Genomic DNA, 16251 nt, shown 5'->3' with positions numbered 1-16251 from the left:
TTTTACAAATAAAAATCGCCATATATTTATAAAAATCATCAAAAATAAGAGTATAGAAAAAACGCTTCTGAAACCTTTATGACAAAATGAGATATAAACTGAGGTACTGTAAACTGCCACATTTTAACATTTATCTGCACACAAATACCGTAGAAGCCTAGAAATGAACATACTGTGAAAAAAGTGAACTTAAACCCTTTTCAAAACCTGGACTCTCTGTATGTAAAAAAGGCGAACAAATGCACATTGCACAATATAAAAAAAAAAAAGATAAATAAATCGATTTTTGAAAAGAAAATCGATTTAAAAATCGTCAAAAAAAATTTGCGATATTTATGTGAATCGGTTTTTTCTTTTTTTTTTTGGTGCTGCGTTCACTGACCTGCTCCTCCGTCCGTGCGTCCAGACTCGGCCAGTCCCAGTAAGAGGACGTCGGTCAGCAGCTTCCAGTCGGTGGTGGACAGCGACTCGGCCGCTTCCATCAACCTCAACATGGAGCAGAACAACGTCAACTTCCACATCAAGAAGCAGTCCAAGTATCCACACGTCCCCCCCACCGCCGAGCAGAAAGGTAGCACACACACACACACACACACACACACACACACACACACACACTCACACCTGTCATCTGTCACCTGAGCTCACCACAGACACCTGGACTCTGTTTGTTCTGGATCTCATGTTTTTTAGGGCTGGGCCAAAAAAATCGATTTTAATATTAATCGCGATTTTTTTCTGGCGATTTTTTTTCGATTTAAAAAATAAATTTTTATTTTTATTTTTATTTTTTTGGATGTGATGTGTGTATTGTGTTTTGAAAATATGACTTACGATGTATTGTCAAGTGTTTGGTTCAACCTGCTCTTGTTTAAGGACAGAAAATCACAATAATTGAAATACAAAATCGCAATACTTGTTTAATCAGAATCGCAATTTAAATCTAATCGGGACCCAAAAATCGTTAGAGAATCAAATCGGCACAAAAGCATATCGGCCCAGCCCTAATGTTTTTATTTAAAGGAACATTGTGTAGGAATTCCTCCCATCTATCGGTGTGGTTGTATATCACAAGCAACTAAATGGTATTTTTCATGCTGCATTCACGTGAAATTGGGCAGACGGCAGACGGACGACAGCCGCTGCAGCCTCCTCAGTGTTATAACCTCTGGTCCTATACTAGATGATAATAATAATAACTTATATTCATAGCGCCTTTCAAAAAACCTAAGGTCGCTTTACAGTGGAAAAAATAAACAAAAAATGCAATAAACTATAATAACTCAAAGATGGCCGACACCTATCACACCACCTGACAACAACAAAACACAAACGTCTCCTTTAAAGGTACATTGTGTAGGAATTCCTCCCATCTAGTGTTGCGTTGTTGTATTTCTCAAGAAACTCAATGGTATTTTTCATGCTGCATTCACGTGAAATTGGGCAGACGGCAGACGGACGACAGCCGCTGCACGCAACGGCATAAACAAGCCTCTATGTAAACAAGTGGTCCGTCAGCACGAGGCAAAACAATCCACCACTTTCCGGAGAATGACGCTGGGTGTCGCCATGACACTCGATTCCACCGGAAAGATTAGCTGGGCTAACCGTTAGCTGTTAGCCGTTAGCAGTGTTTTAAATAACTCAATAAACGGCTCATGAAAAAAATGTTTTTCCAGCGGATATCCTAGTTACAACATGACTGAGCTAACTGGAGTAGTTTCATGTCGTGTCCGACAACGGGAGGGTTTTAACCATAGACTGTAAAGGTTTTAACAGCTGACGTCCTGATGTTAGTTTGCTGCTGCTGTTAGCTGTCAGCAGCAGCAAAGCTAACAACTACGATAACCATGACTAATTACAAAAACGTGCACACAGAAATAGTAGCCTAATGTTTGTTCAATAATTCGTTAACAAACATCAGATTTAGTCAAAATGGTTTTGGCAGCCCGGAGCCCCCACATTTGGTACCTACACCGGTGGCTAACGCTACCAGTTAGCCGCTAACGCTACCAGTTAGCCGCTGGCTAGAATGCTACTAAAACCGACTTCCGTTGTGGTGTGACGCAATGGTTCATGAGAAAATAAAGTGGTGGATACACGTGACGATATGTTGTCGTGGCGATGTGGTATTGTTTTACCGTCTTTCTCTGGACTTCTATGACTAAAATGACGTCTGGTTTGTTAGCGACGGCCGTCTGCCCGACTGCAGGTGAATGCAGCGTCAGTGTAACGCTCCATTCCTCCTCACTGCGTTACCGCGGTGACTTTTCACATCCATCTTCCTCTGAGTGAAGTATCGTTGTGACGAGAGTTTAAGAGAATTATGGGATATCGGGAGACTAGACTTTAACGCCTTTCAACGGAAACATCTGAGAATACTGTTTCTAACTTTCAGAGTTCCTGCTGTCGGAGGACGGAGGACACAACATCGTCATCAGCGACGCCTTCATCAAAGGTACGAGACCCACAGTCTGATACAACACAACAAACACATGGAGCTGAACCTTACTCCTCCTCATTCCTCCTTCTCCTCTCTCCTCCTCCTCCTCCTTCCCCCTCCTCTCCTCCTCCTCCTCCTCTCTCCTCCTCCTCCTCTTCCTCTCACCTCCTCCTCCTCTCTTCCTTCTCCTCCTCCTTCCTTCTTCCTTCCTTCCTCCTCTTCCTCTCTCCTCCTCCTCCTCCTCCTCTTCCTCTCACCTCCTCCTCCTCTCTTCCTTCTCCTCCTCCTTCCTTCTTCCTTCCTTCCTCCTCCTCCTCTTCCTTCTCCTTCTCCTCCTCCTTCCTTCTTCCTTCCTTCCTCCTCCTCCTCTTCCTCCTCCTTCTCCTCCTCCTCCTTCTCTTCCTCCTCCCTTTCCTCTCTCCTCCTCCTCTTCCTCATCCCCATCCTCTCTTCCTCCTCTTCTTCCTCTCTCCTCCTGTCCTCTCCTCCTCTTCCTCTCTCCTCCTCCTCCTCCTCTCTCCTCCTCCTCTCTCCTGCTCCTCCTCCTCCTTCCCCCTCCTCTCCTCCTCCTCTTCCTCTCACCTCCTCCTCCTCTCTTCCTTCTCCTCCTCCCTCCTTCTTCCTCCCTTTCCTCTCTCCTCCTCCTCCTCCCTCTCCTCTTCCTCCTCTCCTCCTCCTCCTCCTCCTCCTCCTATCTTCCTCCTCCTCCTCCTTCCTCCTCTCTCCTCCTCCTTCCTCCTCCTCCTCCTCCTCCTCCTCCTCCTATCTTCCTCCTCTCTCCTCCTCCTCCTCCTCCTTCCTCCTCTCTCCTCCTCTTCCTCCTTCCTCCTCCTCCTCCTCCTCCTCCTATCTTCCTCCTCCTCCTCCTCCTCTTCCTCTCACCTCCTCCTCCTCTCTTCCTCCTCCTCCTCTCTTCCTCCTCCTCCTCCTCTCCTCCTCCTTCCTTCTCCTCCTCCTCCTCCTCCTTCCTCCCCCTCCTCCTCCTTCCTCCTCCTCCTCCTCCTTCCTTCTCCTTCTCCTCCTCCTTCCTTCTTCCTTCCTTCTCCTCCTCCTCCTCCTCCTTCCTCCCCCTCCTCCTCCTTCCTCCTCCTCCTCCTCCTCTTTCTCCTCCTCCTCCTCCTCCTCCTCCTCCTCCTCCTCCTCCTCCTCCTCCTCCTCCTCTTTCTCCTCCTCCTCCTCCTGCTCCTGCAGAGTCTCTGTTTAACCGGCGGGTGGAGGAGAAGGCCAAGGAGATGTTGTTCACTCCTCTGGGATGGCACCACAGCTCCCTGGACCAGCTGAGGGAGGAGAACGGGGAGAAGAAGGCCATGGAGCGGCTGCTGTGAGTCTCCTAATCCATAATCAATAATCAGCTCATCACTGAAGCTGCTGTTAAAGAACATTTAAAAAAAAGGGACGCGCCAACATTTTTTTTTCCGTGTCTTGCCTCACTCCCGAGTTCATGACCAGCAGATAGACACCATCCTTTCGACTGTGCGTGCAGTAACAAGGGAGATAGAGCCGTATCGGCCGTAATTAGCTTAGCTCAAACGCTGGAAGTGTATAGGTAGTGTTAGCCTGCCTCCACCTAAAGTCGCTAATTAGCTTAGCTCAAACACTGGAAGTGTATAGGTAGTGTTAGCCTGCCTCCACCTAAAGTCGCTAATTAGCTTAGCTCAAACGCTGGAAGTGTATGGGTAGTGTTAGCCTGCCTCCTACCGAAAGTCGCTAATTAGCTTAGCTCAAACACTAGAAGTGTATAGGTAGTGTTAGCCTGCCTCCTACCGAAAGTCGCTAATTAGCTTAGCTCAAACGCTGGAAGTGTATGGGTAGTGTTAGCCTGCCTCCACCTAAAGTCGCTAATTAGCTTAGCTCAAACACTAGAAGTGTATAGGTAGTGTTAGCCTGCCTCCACCTAAAGTCGCTAATTAGCTTAGCTCAAACACTGGAAGTGTATAGGTAGTGTTAGCCTGCCTCCACCTAAAGTCGCTAATTAGCTTAGCTCAAACGCTGGAAGTGTATAGGTAGTGTTAGCCTGCCTCCTACCGAAAGTCGCTAATTAGCTTAGCTCAAACGCTGGAAGTGTATGGGTAGTGTTAGCCTGCCTCCACCTAAAGTCGCTAATTAGCTTAGCTCAAACACTGGAAGTGTATAGGTAGTGTTAGCCTGCCTCCACCTAAAGTCGCTAATTAGCTTAGCTCAAACACTGGAAGTGTATAGGTAGTGTTAGCCTGCCTCCACCTAAAGTCGCTAATTAGCTTAGCTCAAACACTAGAAGTGTATAGGTAGTGTTAGCCTGCCTCCACCTAAAGTCGCTAATTAGCTTAGCTCAAACACTGGAAGTGTATAGGCAGTGTTAGCCTGCCTCTACCTAAAGTCGCTAATTAGCTTAGCTCAAACACTGGAAGTGTATGGGTAGTGTTAGCCTGCCTCCACCTAAAGTCGCTAATTAGCTTAGCTCAAACACTGGAAGTGTAGTGTTAGCCTGCCTCCACCTAAAGTCGCTAATTAGCTTAGCTCAAACACTGGAAGTGTATGGGTAGTGTTAGCCTGCCTCCTACCCGAGCTGAGATCAGCAGTCAGAAGCTGATTTCATTTTAGCTCTAAACTCTGTAAATATATCACTTTATCTACATTTCAAACATGTTTAGGTGAGAAAGTAGCCGTTTAGATCAGCAGTGTGTCGTTAATTTGTCTAAATTCCAGCTGTTTACAATTTTGTTGGGACGAATTCGGCGCTACTCAAGCTAGCCGTTGTGACCAACGCACTTCCGGTTACTTTCACAAAATAAAACACCTGTTGCCCTTTACATACAGAAAACCATGACGATAGAATTTGTGCTTTTACTTTGAAGTAGGAAGCTAAGCTAGCCTCGATGTAGCTAGCTTGAACCAAAACAAATCGTCTTTGCTTGAACCCTCCGTTTTGACCGATTTGGTCCCGTTAGCGGCATTTGACCGCTCAAGATGCCTTACCGGAGAGTTTTGTCAGCTCTGAGACGAAGATCGGCCCGCCGGTTTCCCTTTAGAGTTGATGAAGAGTTTCTCTGATGACTTTAGGTGGAGGCAGGCTAACACTACCCATACACTTCCAGTGTTTGAGCTAAGCTAATTAGCGACTTTAGGTGGAGGCAGGCTAACACTACCTATACACTTCCAGTGTTTGAGCTAAGCTAATTACGGCGATACGGCTCTATCTCCCTTGTTACTGCACGCACAGTCGAAAGGATGCTGGTCTGCTGGTCATGGACCCGGGAGTGAGGAAAGACACGAAAACAAAAAAAAATGTTGGCGTATCCCTTTAAACTGTTGAATATGAGCCTTCACAGAGAAACTGACCTCTCTTTCCTCCCCCAGCTCGGCCAATCACAGCCACATGATGGCGCTGCTGCAGCAGCTGCTCTACAGCGAGTCTCTGTCTCTGTCCTGGAGGGACATCATCGTCCCCGTCGTCCGCCAGGTCGTCCAGACCGTTCGTCCCGACGTCCGCAACTGTGACGACGACATGGACATCAGACAGCTGGTCCACATCAAGAAGGTCAGAGCGCCGCCGCCTCGCTGTGATGTCATCTGTCAGGTGTAGAGTGATGTCATCCGTCAGGTGACTGTGACTAACGGTGCGTTCACACCAAACGCGATGGACGCGATGAACGCCACAACTTTCCATTAAAAGTCAATGTAAATGACGCGATCACACGCGATGGCGTTTCGGGCGATACGAGCGACGCGATGACGCGTCCATCGCATCAACGCGTCCATCGCTTGAAGTTGTCCATCGCTGTGCCGCGACATCCAATCAGTGTTGATATTCAACCACGTCACCGACACAGCTGCAGACACACATTTCAAAACATGGTGGAGAAGAAGATCACTGTGGCTGTAGCCTCTCACCAGACCCTCCTTCAGAGAACCTGTGGCTGTGTAAAAGAAACAAAACCCCGGGGCTGTGTGTGTTTTCCTCAGATCAATATTATACATCCATGGCCGTTTCCCAGAGCTTTACGACACGACCTCGTACTTTTACCGCGATTGTAATAAAAAAGATAATGCCTGCAGAGGGTCAGAGGACCTACAGCTTCCTCCTTGTGAATATTTCATATGTATTTATATTTATTAATATTTCTCAGCCGTGGTTGACGAGAGAAAGAAAATAGCGGGAGGTGGGTTGCATCATAGCGTGATGAAGCGATGGTGAAAAATGTGACAAATGTGTCAAGCGACACGATGCTCGCGTTACGGGCGATGGCATCGCGTCCATCACGTTTGGTGTGAACGCACCGTGACTGTGTCGTTGTTCTGCAGATCCCTGGAGGAAGGAAGTTTGACTCCGCTGTGGTGAACGGCTTCGTCTGCACCAAGAACATCGCTCACAAGAAGGTGAGACTGGTCCTGGTCCTGGTCCTGGTCCTGGTCCTGGTCCTGGTCCTGGTCCTGGTCCTGGTCCTGGTCCTGGTTCAGGTCCCGGTCCTGGTCCTGGTCCCGGTCCCGGTCCCGGTCCCGGTCCCGGTCCCGGTCCCGGTCCCGGTCCTGGTCCTGGTGTGTGTGTGTGTGTGTTGACGTTGTCTCCTGTGAACAGATGAACCCGTACATCAAGAACCCGAAGGTGCTGCTGCTGAAGTGCTCCATCGAGTACCTGTACCGGGAGGAGACCAAGTTCACCTGCATCGACCCCATCGTGCTGCAGGTCAGTCAGTCTGTCCGTCCGCCTCAGGCCACCGCCGCCGCCGCACGTCACCGTGGAGACGACGGCCGGAGCCGAAGAGACATAAATAAATCTGTTTCTCTACTTTTTCAGGAGCGAGAGTTCCTGAAGAACTACGTGCAGCGCATCGTGGACGTGCGTCCCACGCTGGTGCTGGTGGAGAAGACGGTGTCTCGCATCGCTCAGGACATGCTGCTGGAGCACGGCATCACGCTGGTCATCAACGTCAAGCCGGTAGAGAGCTGCACACTCTGAAGAATAACACACTCTGAAGAATAACACACTCTGAACAATAACACACTCTGAACAATAACACACTCTGAAGAATAACACACTCTGAACAATAACACACTCTGAAGAATAACACACTCTGAAGAATAACACACTCTGAACAATAACACACTCTGAACAATAACACACTCTGAACAATAACACACTCTGAACAATAACACACTCTGAACACACTCTGAACAATAACACACTCTGAAGAATAACACACTCTGAACAATAACACACTCTGAACAATAACACACTCTGAAGCTCTGAAGCTCTAAAGCTTTGAAGCTTTGAAGCTCCGAAGCTCTGAAGCTCTGAAGCTTTGAAGCTCTGAAGCTTTGAAGCTCTGAAGCTCTGAAGCTTTGAAGCTCCGAAGCTCTGAAGCTCTGAAGCTTTGAAGCTCTGAAGCTTTGAAGCTCTGAAGCTTTGAAGCTCTGAAGCTCTGAAGCTTTGAAGCTCCGAAGCTCCGAAGCTCCGAAGCTTTGAAGCTCTGAAGCTCTAAAGCTCTGAAGCTCTGAAGCTCTGAAGCTCTGAAGCTTTGAAGCTCCGAAGCTCTAAAGCTCTGAAGCTCTGAAGCTCTGAAGCTCTGAAGCTTTGAAGCTCCGAAGCTCTGAAGCTCTGAAGCTCTGAAGCTTTGAAGCTCTAAAGCTCTGAAGCTTTGAAGCTCTGAAGCTTTGAAGCTCTGAAGCTCTGAAGCTTTGAAGCTCCAAAGCTCTGAAGCTCTGAAGCTTTGAAGCTCTAAAGCTCTGAAGCTTTGAAGCTCCGAAGCTCTGAAGCTTTGAAGCTCCGAAGCTCTGAAGCTCTAAAGCTCTGAAGCTTTGAAGCTCTGAAGCTCTGAAGCTCTGGAGCTTTTAAAATCTGAAGCACTGGAGCTATGAAGCTCTAAAGCTTTGAAGCTCTGAAGCTTTGAAGCTCTGAAGCTTTGAAGCTCTGGAGCTCTGAAGCTCTAAATGAAACTGTACTTGTATTAATACTAAACGTAAAACTGATGAAAAGAAAGAAAGAAAGAAAGAAAGAAAGAAAGAAAGAAAGGTCACTAATAATAGATGAGTTGAGTTAAATTAATTTGAAGAAAAATTTCACTATAATTACTCAGAATTATATGTGACAAACTTGAATTGAACAACAACTAACATAATAAGTTAAAGCAGACACCTTGAATGATATTATCAGTGAGTTAATAGTTGATCATTATTAATTAGTAACAGCTGATCGTTGTTTCCTCTGTGTCTCTGCAGCAAGTCCTGGACCGAGTCAGCCGGATGACGCAGGGCGACCTGGTCATGTCCATGGACCAGCTGCTCACCAAACCTCGACTGGGGACCTGCCACAAGTTCTACATGCAGCCGTTCACGCTGCCCAACAGTAAGAAGCCCCGCCCCCCTCTGTCCTCTGACTCCGCCCCCCCCGTCACATTTATTTATTTTAATGTTTATTTAAAGGGATAGTAGCATTTTTTTAAAGTGTGGTTGTATGATCTACAAATAGCCCCTAAGTACTTTAATTGCAGTAGAAGACTCTCTGCACTCCTCCCGTTAGCAACGCCAGCCCATAATAGCCCTGCCCAGAGATTTACAACATACAGTGTTGTGAACAGACCCAAAGAAACGGCCTATTTTCACGGCCTAAAAGAGGTTTTACCTGAAAAAAAATACACAGTTCCATTGTTCGCTATAATATAATTTTTTCCAGCCCCTCAAAGTGCAGGAAAAACACAGTTTTTATTTGGACCTAACCAACTCACGTATCCCTCCGCCCAGGGTTAGCGCCGCCGATCAGCAGTTGGTTAGGTCCAAATAAAAACTGTGTTTTTCCTGCACTTTGAAGGGCTGGAAAAAATTATATTATAGTGAACAATGGAACTGTGTATTTTTTTTCAGGTAAAACCTCCTTTAGGCCGTGAAAATAGGTCGTTTCTTTGGGTCTGTTCACAACACTGTATGTTGTAAATCTCTGGGCAGGGCTATTATGGGCTGGCGTTGCTAATGGGAGGAGTGCAGAGTGTCTTCTACTGCAATTCAAGTACTTAGGGGCTATTTGTAGATCATACAACCACACTTTAAAAAAATGCTACTATCCCTTTAACAGAGAGACATGACATGACATCCTCAACCCCCCGTCTCTTTTCTCTGTTCTCTCTCTCCTGCAGACGAGGCGAAGACGCTGATGTTCTTCGAGGGCTGCCCCGCCCACCTGGGCTGCTCCATCAAGCTGCGCGGGGCGTCGGAGTACGAGCTGGCGCGCGTCAAGGAGATCATCATGCTGATGGTGTGCGTGGCCTACCACTCGCAGCTGGAGATCTCCTTCCTCATGGACGAGTTCGCCATGCCGCCCAGCCTGGCCCAGAGCGCCTCCTTCCCCTGCCTGCTGGACGCCGCCGCCGCCGCCGAGGACGACGACGACGACGAGGCGGATGCAGACGACCACACGGAGGAGAAGACGGAGCAGCAGCAGCAGGAGGAGGAAGACGCTCTGCCGTCTGAGGCCAAAGCTGCAGAGACCAGAGGTCGGTCGGAACGCGCTACATTGCGCTACAAGCATGTGTTTATTAGATTTTGTTTGCAATTTACAGCAAATCAAACAAGACATTCTCACAAGCAAGTCTACACTGCAAAAGTTCAAAATCTTACCAAGAATATTTGTCTTATTTCTAGTCAAAATAAATCTAATTATACCTAAAATAAGTATCATCACATTTTAAAAAGCAGCTTGTTTTTAGACACTTTTTAAATGTTTTTCAAGCAAATTTTCCACTTTAAAGAAGTAAAAAAAAATCTGATAGTGGAGCAAGTTTTTCTTTCTTATTACAAGCACAAAAAACTTGCTTTCACTGGCAGATTTTTCTACTTATTTCAAGTAAAAATGTGTTTGAAACAAGTGAAAATGATCTAAAAACAAGTTCATTTTTAGGTGATGAGTCTTATTTTAAGTGGAAAGAGATTAGTTTTGACTAGAAATGAGACAAATATTCTTGGAAAGATTTGGGGTTTTTGCAGTGTTTAGAGTATTATTAGTATTAGTATTAGTACACTGCAAAAACCCCAAATCTTTCCAAGAATATTTGTCTCATTTCTAGTCAAAACTAATCTCTTTCCACTTAAAATAAGACTCATCACCTAAAAATGAACTTGTTTTTAGATCATTTTCACTTGTTTCAAACACATTTTCACTTGAAATAAGTAGAAAAATCTGCCAGTGAAAGCAGGTTTGTTGTGCTTGTGATATATTGTGTCAGATTTTTCTACTTATTTTAAGTGAAAATCTGCTTGAAAGAAGTAAAAAGTGTCTAAAAACAAGCTGCTTTTTAATGTGATGAGTCTTATTTTAAGTAGAATGAGATTTGTTTTGACTAGAAATAAGACAAATATTCTTGGTAAGAGTTTGAGTTTTTGCAGTGTAGTAACTCTACTCTAACTTGAGTGAAACTCTTTGTCTCCTCTGGCAGAGACGGACGCTGCTCCTCAGGACGGACTCGACAACCCGTCGTCGTGCTCCGCTCCAGAGGAGGAGGAGGAGGAGGCGGTAACCACGGAGACGCTCACCTCCACGCCGTTCTCCAGCCCCCCCGCGCCGCCGCTCGCCGTGCCGCCGCCGTTCCTGCTGGACGACGACCAGGCGACGCTGTCGGACACGCTGGTCCAGGAGGCGCTGAAGGAGCAGGAGGAGCAGGAGGAGGAGGAGGAGGAGCAGGAGCAGGAGGACGGGGAGCGCTCCGAGACCTCGACCCCCCGGCTGTTCCGCGACCCGCTGCAGGACGACACGGGGATGTTCGTGGCGGAGCAGGTGGCGTCGAGCGACGACCGGCTGCAGTCGATCTCGGCCGTGTTCAAGCAGGAGCTGAAGGACATCATCCTCTGCATCTCGCCCTTCATCACCTTCAGGGAGCCCTTCCTGCTCACGCCGCCCGGCATGCACTGTCCCAGCAGGGACTACTTCCCCGAGCAGGTACCCACCAATCAATCAAGGACTTTTATTTGTCCCCAAGGGGGCGATTAAAGGGATAGTTCACCCAAAATTCAAATTTCCCTCATTATCTCCTCCCCCTCATGTGGACTAAGGGCTGGGAGAAGTTTCAGAGTCCTCCGTGGCTTCTCTGAGTTACAGGGGGTCTCGGCGTAGCAGTGCATGTCCATACACTGCAAAAACTCAAAATCTTACCAAGAATATTTGTCTTATTTCTAGTCAAAACAGATCTCATTCTACTTAAAATAAGACTCATCACATTAAAAAGTAGCTTACTTCTTTCAAACATATTTTCACTTGAAATAAGTAGAAAAATCTGCCAGTGAAAGCAAATTTTTCAAAAACTTCCTTTCACTGGCAGATTTTTCTACTTATTTCAAGTGAAAATTTGTTTGAAACAAGTGAAAATGATCTAAAAACAAATTCATTTTCTTATTTAAAGTGGAAAGAGATTAGTTTTGACTAGAAATTAGACATTTTTACAAGAAATTAAGACAAATATTCTTGGAAAGATTTCGAGTTTTTGCAGTGTATGACGGTTGCAAATGGATACCAACTGTCTTCGTAACAAAAAGACACACCAAAAAACATCCAAATAATAATTAATATAATAATAATAATTTCTCATGTTGGGGCTTCAATACAAGAGGGACATTACAGACGAGCACTATGGAGGTATTTGGATGTTTTTTGGTGTGTCTTTTTGGACGAAGAAAAGTGAGCTCCGTTCTCAACCGTCATAGGGCATCAGCAATACATAGTATTTGATTTGATTTATTTGTACAATTTAACAAGAAAGAAAAACAGCATAAAAACAGCAAACCAGATGTGCAGGTGAGATTAAAGAAACCCAGATGGGTTTATAAGAGAAATCTCACCTCATAAAAACAAAAAATAAGAGACCACAACAATAGACAAAACCTGGAAAATAACACACAGTTCCATTGTGTTAGTTATTAGTACTTTAATTGCAGTAGAAGACTCTCTGCACTCCTCCCGTTAGCAACGCCAGCCCATAATAGCCCTGCCCAGAGATTTACAACATACAGTGTTGTGAACAGACCCAAAGAAACGGCCTATTTTCACGGCCTAAAAGAGGTTTTACCTGGAAAATAATACACAGTTCCATTGTTCACTATAATATAATGTTTTCCAGCCCCTCAAAGTGCAGGAAAAACACAGTTTTTATTTGGACCTAACCAACTGCTGATCGGCGGGCGCTAACCCTGGGCGGAGGGATACGTGAGTTGGTTAGGTCCAAATAAAAACTGTGTTTTTCCTGCACTTTGAAGGGCTGGAAAAAATTATATTATAGCGAACAATGGAACTGTGTATTTTTTTTTTTCAGGTAAAACCTCTTTTAGGCCGTGAAAATAGGCCGTTTCTTTGGGTCTGTTCACAACACTGTATGTTGTAATCTCTGGGCAGGGCTATTATGGGCTGGCGTTGCTAACGGGAGGAGTGCAGAGAGTCTTCTACTGCAATTAAAGTACTTAGGGGCTATTTGGAGATCATACAACCCCACTTTAAAAAAATGCTACTATCCCTTTAAGGAACAGGATTCATTAAACGAATCACTATAACTATCTGGTTACTACATATAGGAGGATACATGACAGAATACTCTATGCCTATATACCACATATATATACACACATATAATCGACCTATCGTGTCCCCTCCGTCCCCGTCCTGCAGGTGTACCTGTCTCCTCTCCTCAACAAAGACTTCAAGGAGCTGGACGGACACAGGAAGCGTCAGCTGCTGAAGGACTCGGCCCCGTCCTCGTCCTCGCTGGGCGGCGCTCAGCCCAACGGCGTGGCGGCGGCGGCGCGGCCCGTTGCCGTGGCGCCGTGCCACGGTCTGACCAGCACGCGCATCGTGGAGCAGCTCAGCAGCTGCCAGGACCTCGCCAAGATGGTGGCCGACTACCGAGCTCAGGGGGGTCGAATCCGCCAGAGAGACGCTGCCGCTACCGCCGCCGTAGACATCTTCAGCTCCGCCCCCGCTAGCGCCAGCTCCAGCTCCAGCTCCAACGCCACGGCCGCCTTCAACGGACAGAGCAGAGGCCCGGTGAAGGCCGACAGCGAAGAGGAGAAACCAAGCAAACAGAACGACATGAGCTGGGCCCCCAAGGTCAGACAGGTCATCAATACAGCAGTTATTGTCATTACATCAGTCTGATCAATACGGAGCCCCAGATATGACATGCGGGGAAAAAAATACTAATTTGTGGCCATGAAATAGGTAGCCTATAATGTGTGCACGAAATACTAAAACTAATAATAGTATATTATTCCTGGACAGCCGGGGAAGCAAATCGAGCGCACCTTCTCAAACAGGAACAGTCACGCTGTCACACAATGGACAGGGAGAGTATGGTAGAGATTTATTTTAAGCTGGGAGTGAACTACAAAGACATTTTGAAATTGAAATTGGATTCATTATTACGGTGTAAATGTAATTTACCGCTCAACTCACTGCCTCTCATTTATTTCTAAAGACAGCTGCACATTGTTGAGCTCTGAAAGTGGCAGTGAAAGACACTTTTTTTAGTCGATTTCAAGCTGAAACTCTGAACACAATTGACCTCTAGCTAAGCCCCGCCCCCTCCACTCACTCGGACAAACAGTCAACATTGGGTGACAGTTGCTATGGCAACAGCTGTCACAGTAGGAGACATTTCACAGGAGGCAGTTGATGGTTTTTGGAGACAGAAAGATTAAATATCATGTTGAAGTCACCAAAACTTCACTTAGCTTTACTGCTATGGCTGTCGGTTGCCGTGAAACGCAGATAGCGACGTGCTAACTTCTGTTAGCCTGTCTATGGAGTTTTACATTATACGTTAGCATTAAGCTAGCGGACTTTATGCTTAGTTGTGATACTGGCTAACATCTAAACATCTCTGACAATATGTTGCCTCAAATACGTTGTAGACTTAACTTGCACACCGTTTGACCATTTTAAACTTAAAATGTCAAGAAAAAACATATAAAAACGAATGAAAACTGACTCACTGCAATGCATTTCAATGGACGTGGAAGCAGAGAATGTCCGAGTGTATGGGCTAGCTATGCGCACTGTGATTGGCTCATCGCGTTTGGGGGCGTGGCTTAGCCATAGGTCAATTGGGCCTGCGTCAGGTCTGCAGAATAAGTTAGCAAGAGGATCTAGCCAGGTTAAAGGAGACACCTTCGTGCCACGCATGTATGTATGTATTTTGTGCGCACGTTAATCTATATCTATTTCGAGGGAACAAATTAATATTTCGTGGCCACAAATCTTTTTTTTTTTTTCCCGCATGTCATATCTGGGGCTCCGTAGATCAATACATCAGTTATTATCATTATTTATCTTTCTCTGGTTTCAGCTTCTCTTCTTCTTTTCTCTGTTTTATTTCAAAGATTAGATTTATTAGATTATTAGATTAGATTTGTTTGCTGTATTGATCTGTGATCAGCTGTCATCATCATCAGTTATCAGTTATTGATCAGAGAACGGTTCAAACAGCTGATGGAGATTTATGATCATTTAAAATCCTAGATATTAAAATCAGTCTTAGTTTCTGTTGAGTTGATGTTTTTCCTCATTCTGACCTGATCTGAGTCTTTTCTGTTTGAGGAGAACAAAGTGTGCCTTTAATCTGAAAGCAACGTGACTCTGACTCTGTGGCTTTGACCTCTGACCTTCCTGTTGTTGTTGTGGTTGTCGTGGTAACAGCTGGACTGCCTGACCCCGGTCAACCACCAGAGGCTGTGTGTCCTGTTCAGCAGCTCCTCGGCTCAGTCCAACAACGCTCCCAACCCCTGTGTCAGCCCCTGGTCAGCCCTTCACTACTACTACACACTACTACACACTACTACTGTACACACTACACTACACACTACACATTACACACTACACACTACTACACTCTACACTACACTACACACTACACACTACACACTACACACTACACACTACACTACACACTACACTACCCCTCGGATGATCCTTCAATCTGTACCACTTCCATGACCCCTGGACAAAATGTAGACATCATTTACTCCCATAATATTAGTGATACATACAGTATAGGGCTGGGTCTTCTTGACTAAACATGAAAATCACTGTTGAGATCGGTTTCAACATGTTTAACCCCTTCCTGGCCAGTTGTTTTAGCTGCAAAAACACATGATTTCTATGGGGCTCTATGGGCTTTAGGGCTGGTGACAGTATTTTCTCATTTATTTTAGTGATAAAAAGAGATATCCAAAATCTCCTCTGTAAAAACTTCTGACTATAGTATGTCAACAAAATAAAACAAGAATTGTGAAAGTAGCTTTATCCATTGTTCAGATTTCAGTTCTGGAAATGAGTGCATATTTCATTAGATATTACCTCATTTACATATTTAAACATAAAACTTGACAAAACTTGTAATATAAAAAAATATTTGTCATAATTAATGTGAGTGATAAACTTGGGAAGTTTCATGGTGAAATCTGTTAGTTAATTTTTTTTACTTTAAAATACATTAAAAACCCATAGGCGGAGGTGGACATTAATTTTTGTCCACTTGAAGGGTCATGGATGTTGTTAAAATTCATTACGAGTCCAAAAATTAGACTTTCATTCTGAAACTCGGGACATCCAGAGTTTACCCAGAGATACACCTCCTCGCCAAAAACCAGCCCCCAGTGACCTTTCATTTGACCTGGGGGGGTTGGGAAAGTGTGAGAGGTGGACAAACATGTCCAGGGGTAACACGAGGAAACACTACACTACACTACACTGCAAAAACTCAAAATCTTACTAAGAATATTTGTCTTATTTCCAGTCAAAAATGTCATTTCTAGTCAAAACAAATCTCATTCTACTTAAAATAAGACTCATCACATAAAAA

General features: G+C 45.4%; 1 protein-coding gene across 3 annotated transcripts in view; it reads left to right on the top strand.

Annotated features, from left to right (window-relative positions):
* pikfyve (phosphoinositide kinase, FYVE finger containing) overlaps window positions 1-16251 on the top strand; it is an 81479-nt gene that overhangs the window by 37261 nt on the left and 27967 nt on the right. For all 3 annotated transcript variants that reach the window (XM_085772654.1, XM_085772652.1, XM_085772653.1), the window contains 12 exons: window positions 407-571; window positions 2399-2458; window positions 3635-3764; window positions 5780-5960; window positions 6725-6799; window positions 6999-7106; window positions 7218-7358; window positions 8639-8765; window positions 9550-9906; window positions 10846-11345; window positions 13062-13499; window positions 15087-15187. In XM_085772654.1, coding sequence (XP_085628780.1) covers window positions 407-571; window positions 2399-2458; window positions 3635-3764; window positions 5780-5960; window positions 6725-6799; window positions 6999-7106; window positions 7218-7358; window positions 8639-8765; window positions 9550-9906; window positions 10846-11345; window positions 13062-13499; window positions 15087-15187 — 2383 coding nt within the window. The remainder of the gene's footprint in view (window positions 1-406; window positions 572-2398; window positions 2459-3634; window positions 3765-5779; window positions 5961-6724; window positions 6800-6998; window positions 7107-7217; window positions 7359-8638; window positions 8766-9549; window positions 9907-10845; window positions 11346-13061; window positions 13500-15086; window positions 15188-16251) is intronic.

This window comes from Trachurus japonicus, unplaced genomic scaffold, assembly GCF_045865225.1.
Source record: "Trachurus japonicus isolate A0001 unplaced genomic scaffold, Traja_1.0 AP030749.1".
NCBI classification, from domain to species: domain Eukaryota; kingdom Metazoa; phylum Chordata; class Actinopteri; order Carangiformes; family Carangidae; genus Trachurus; species Trachurus japonicus.
Note: the sequence above shows the minus strand (reverse complement) of the source record. Positions and strands in the feature narration are given on the sequence as shown.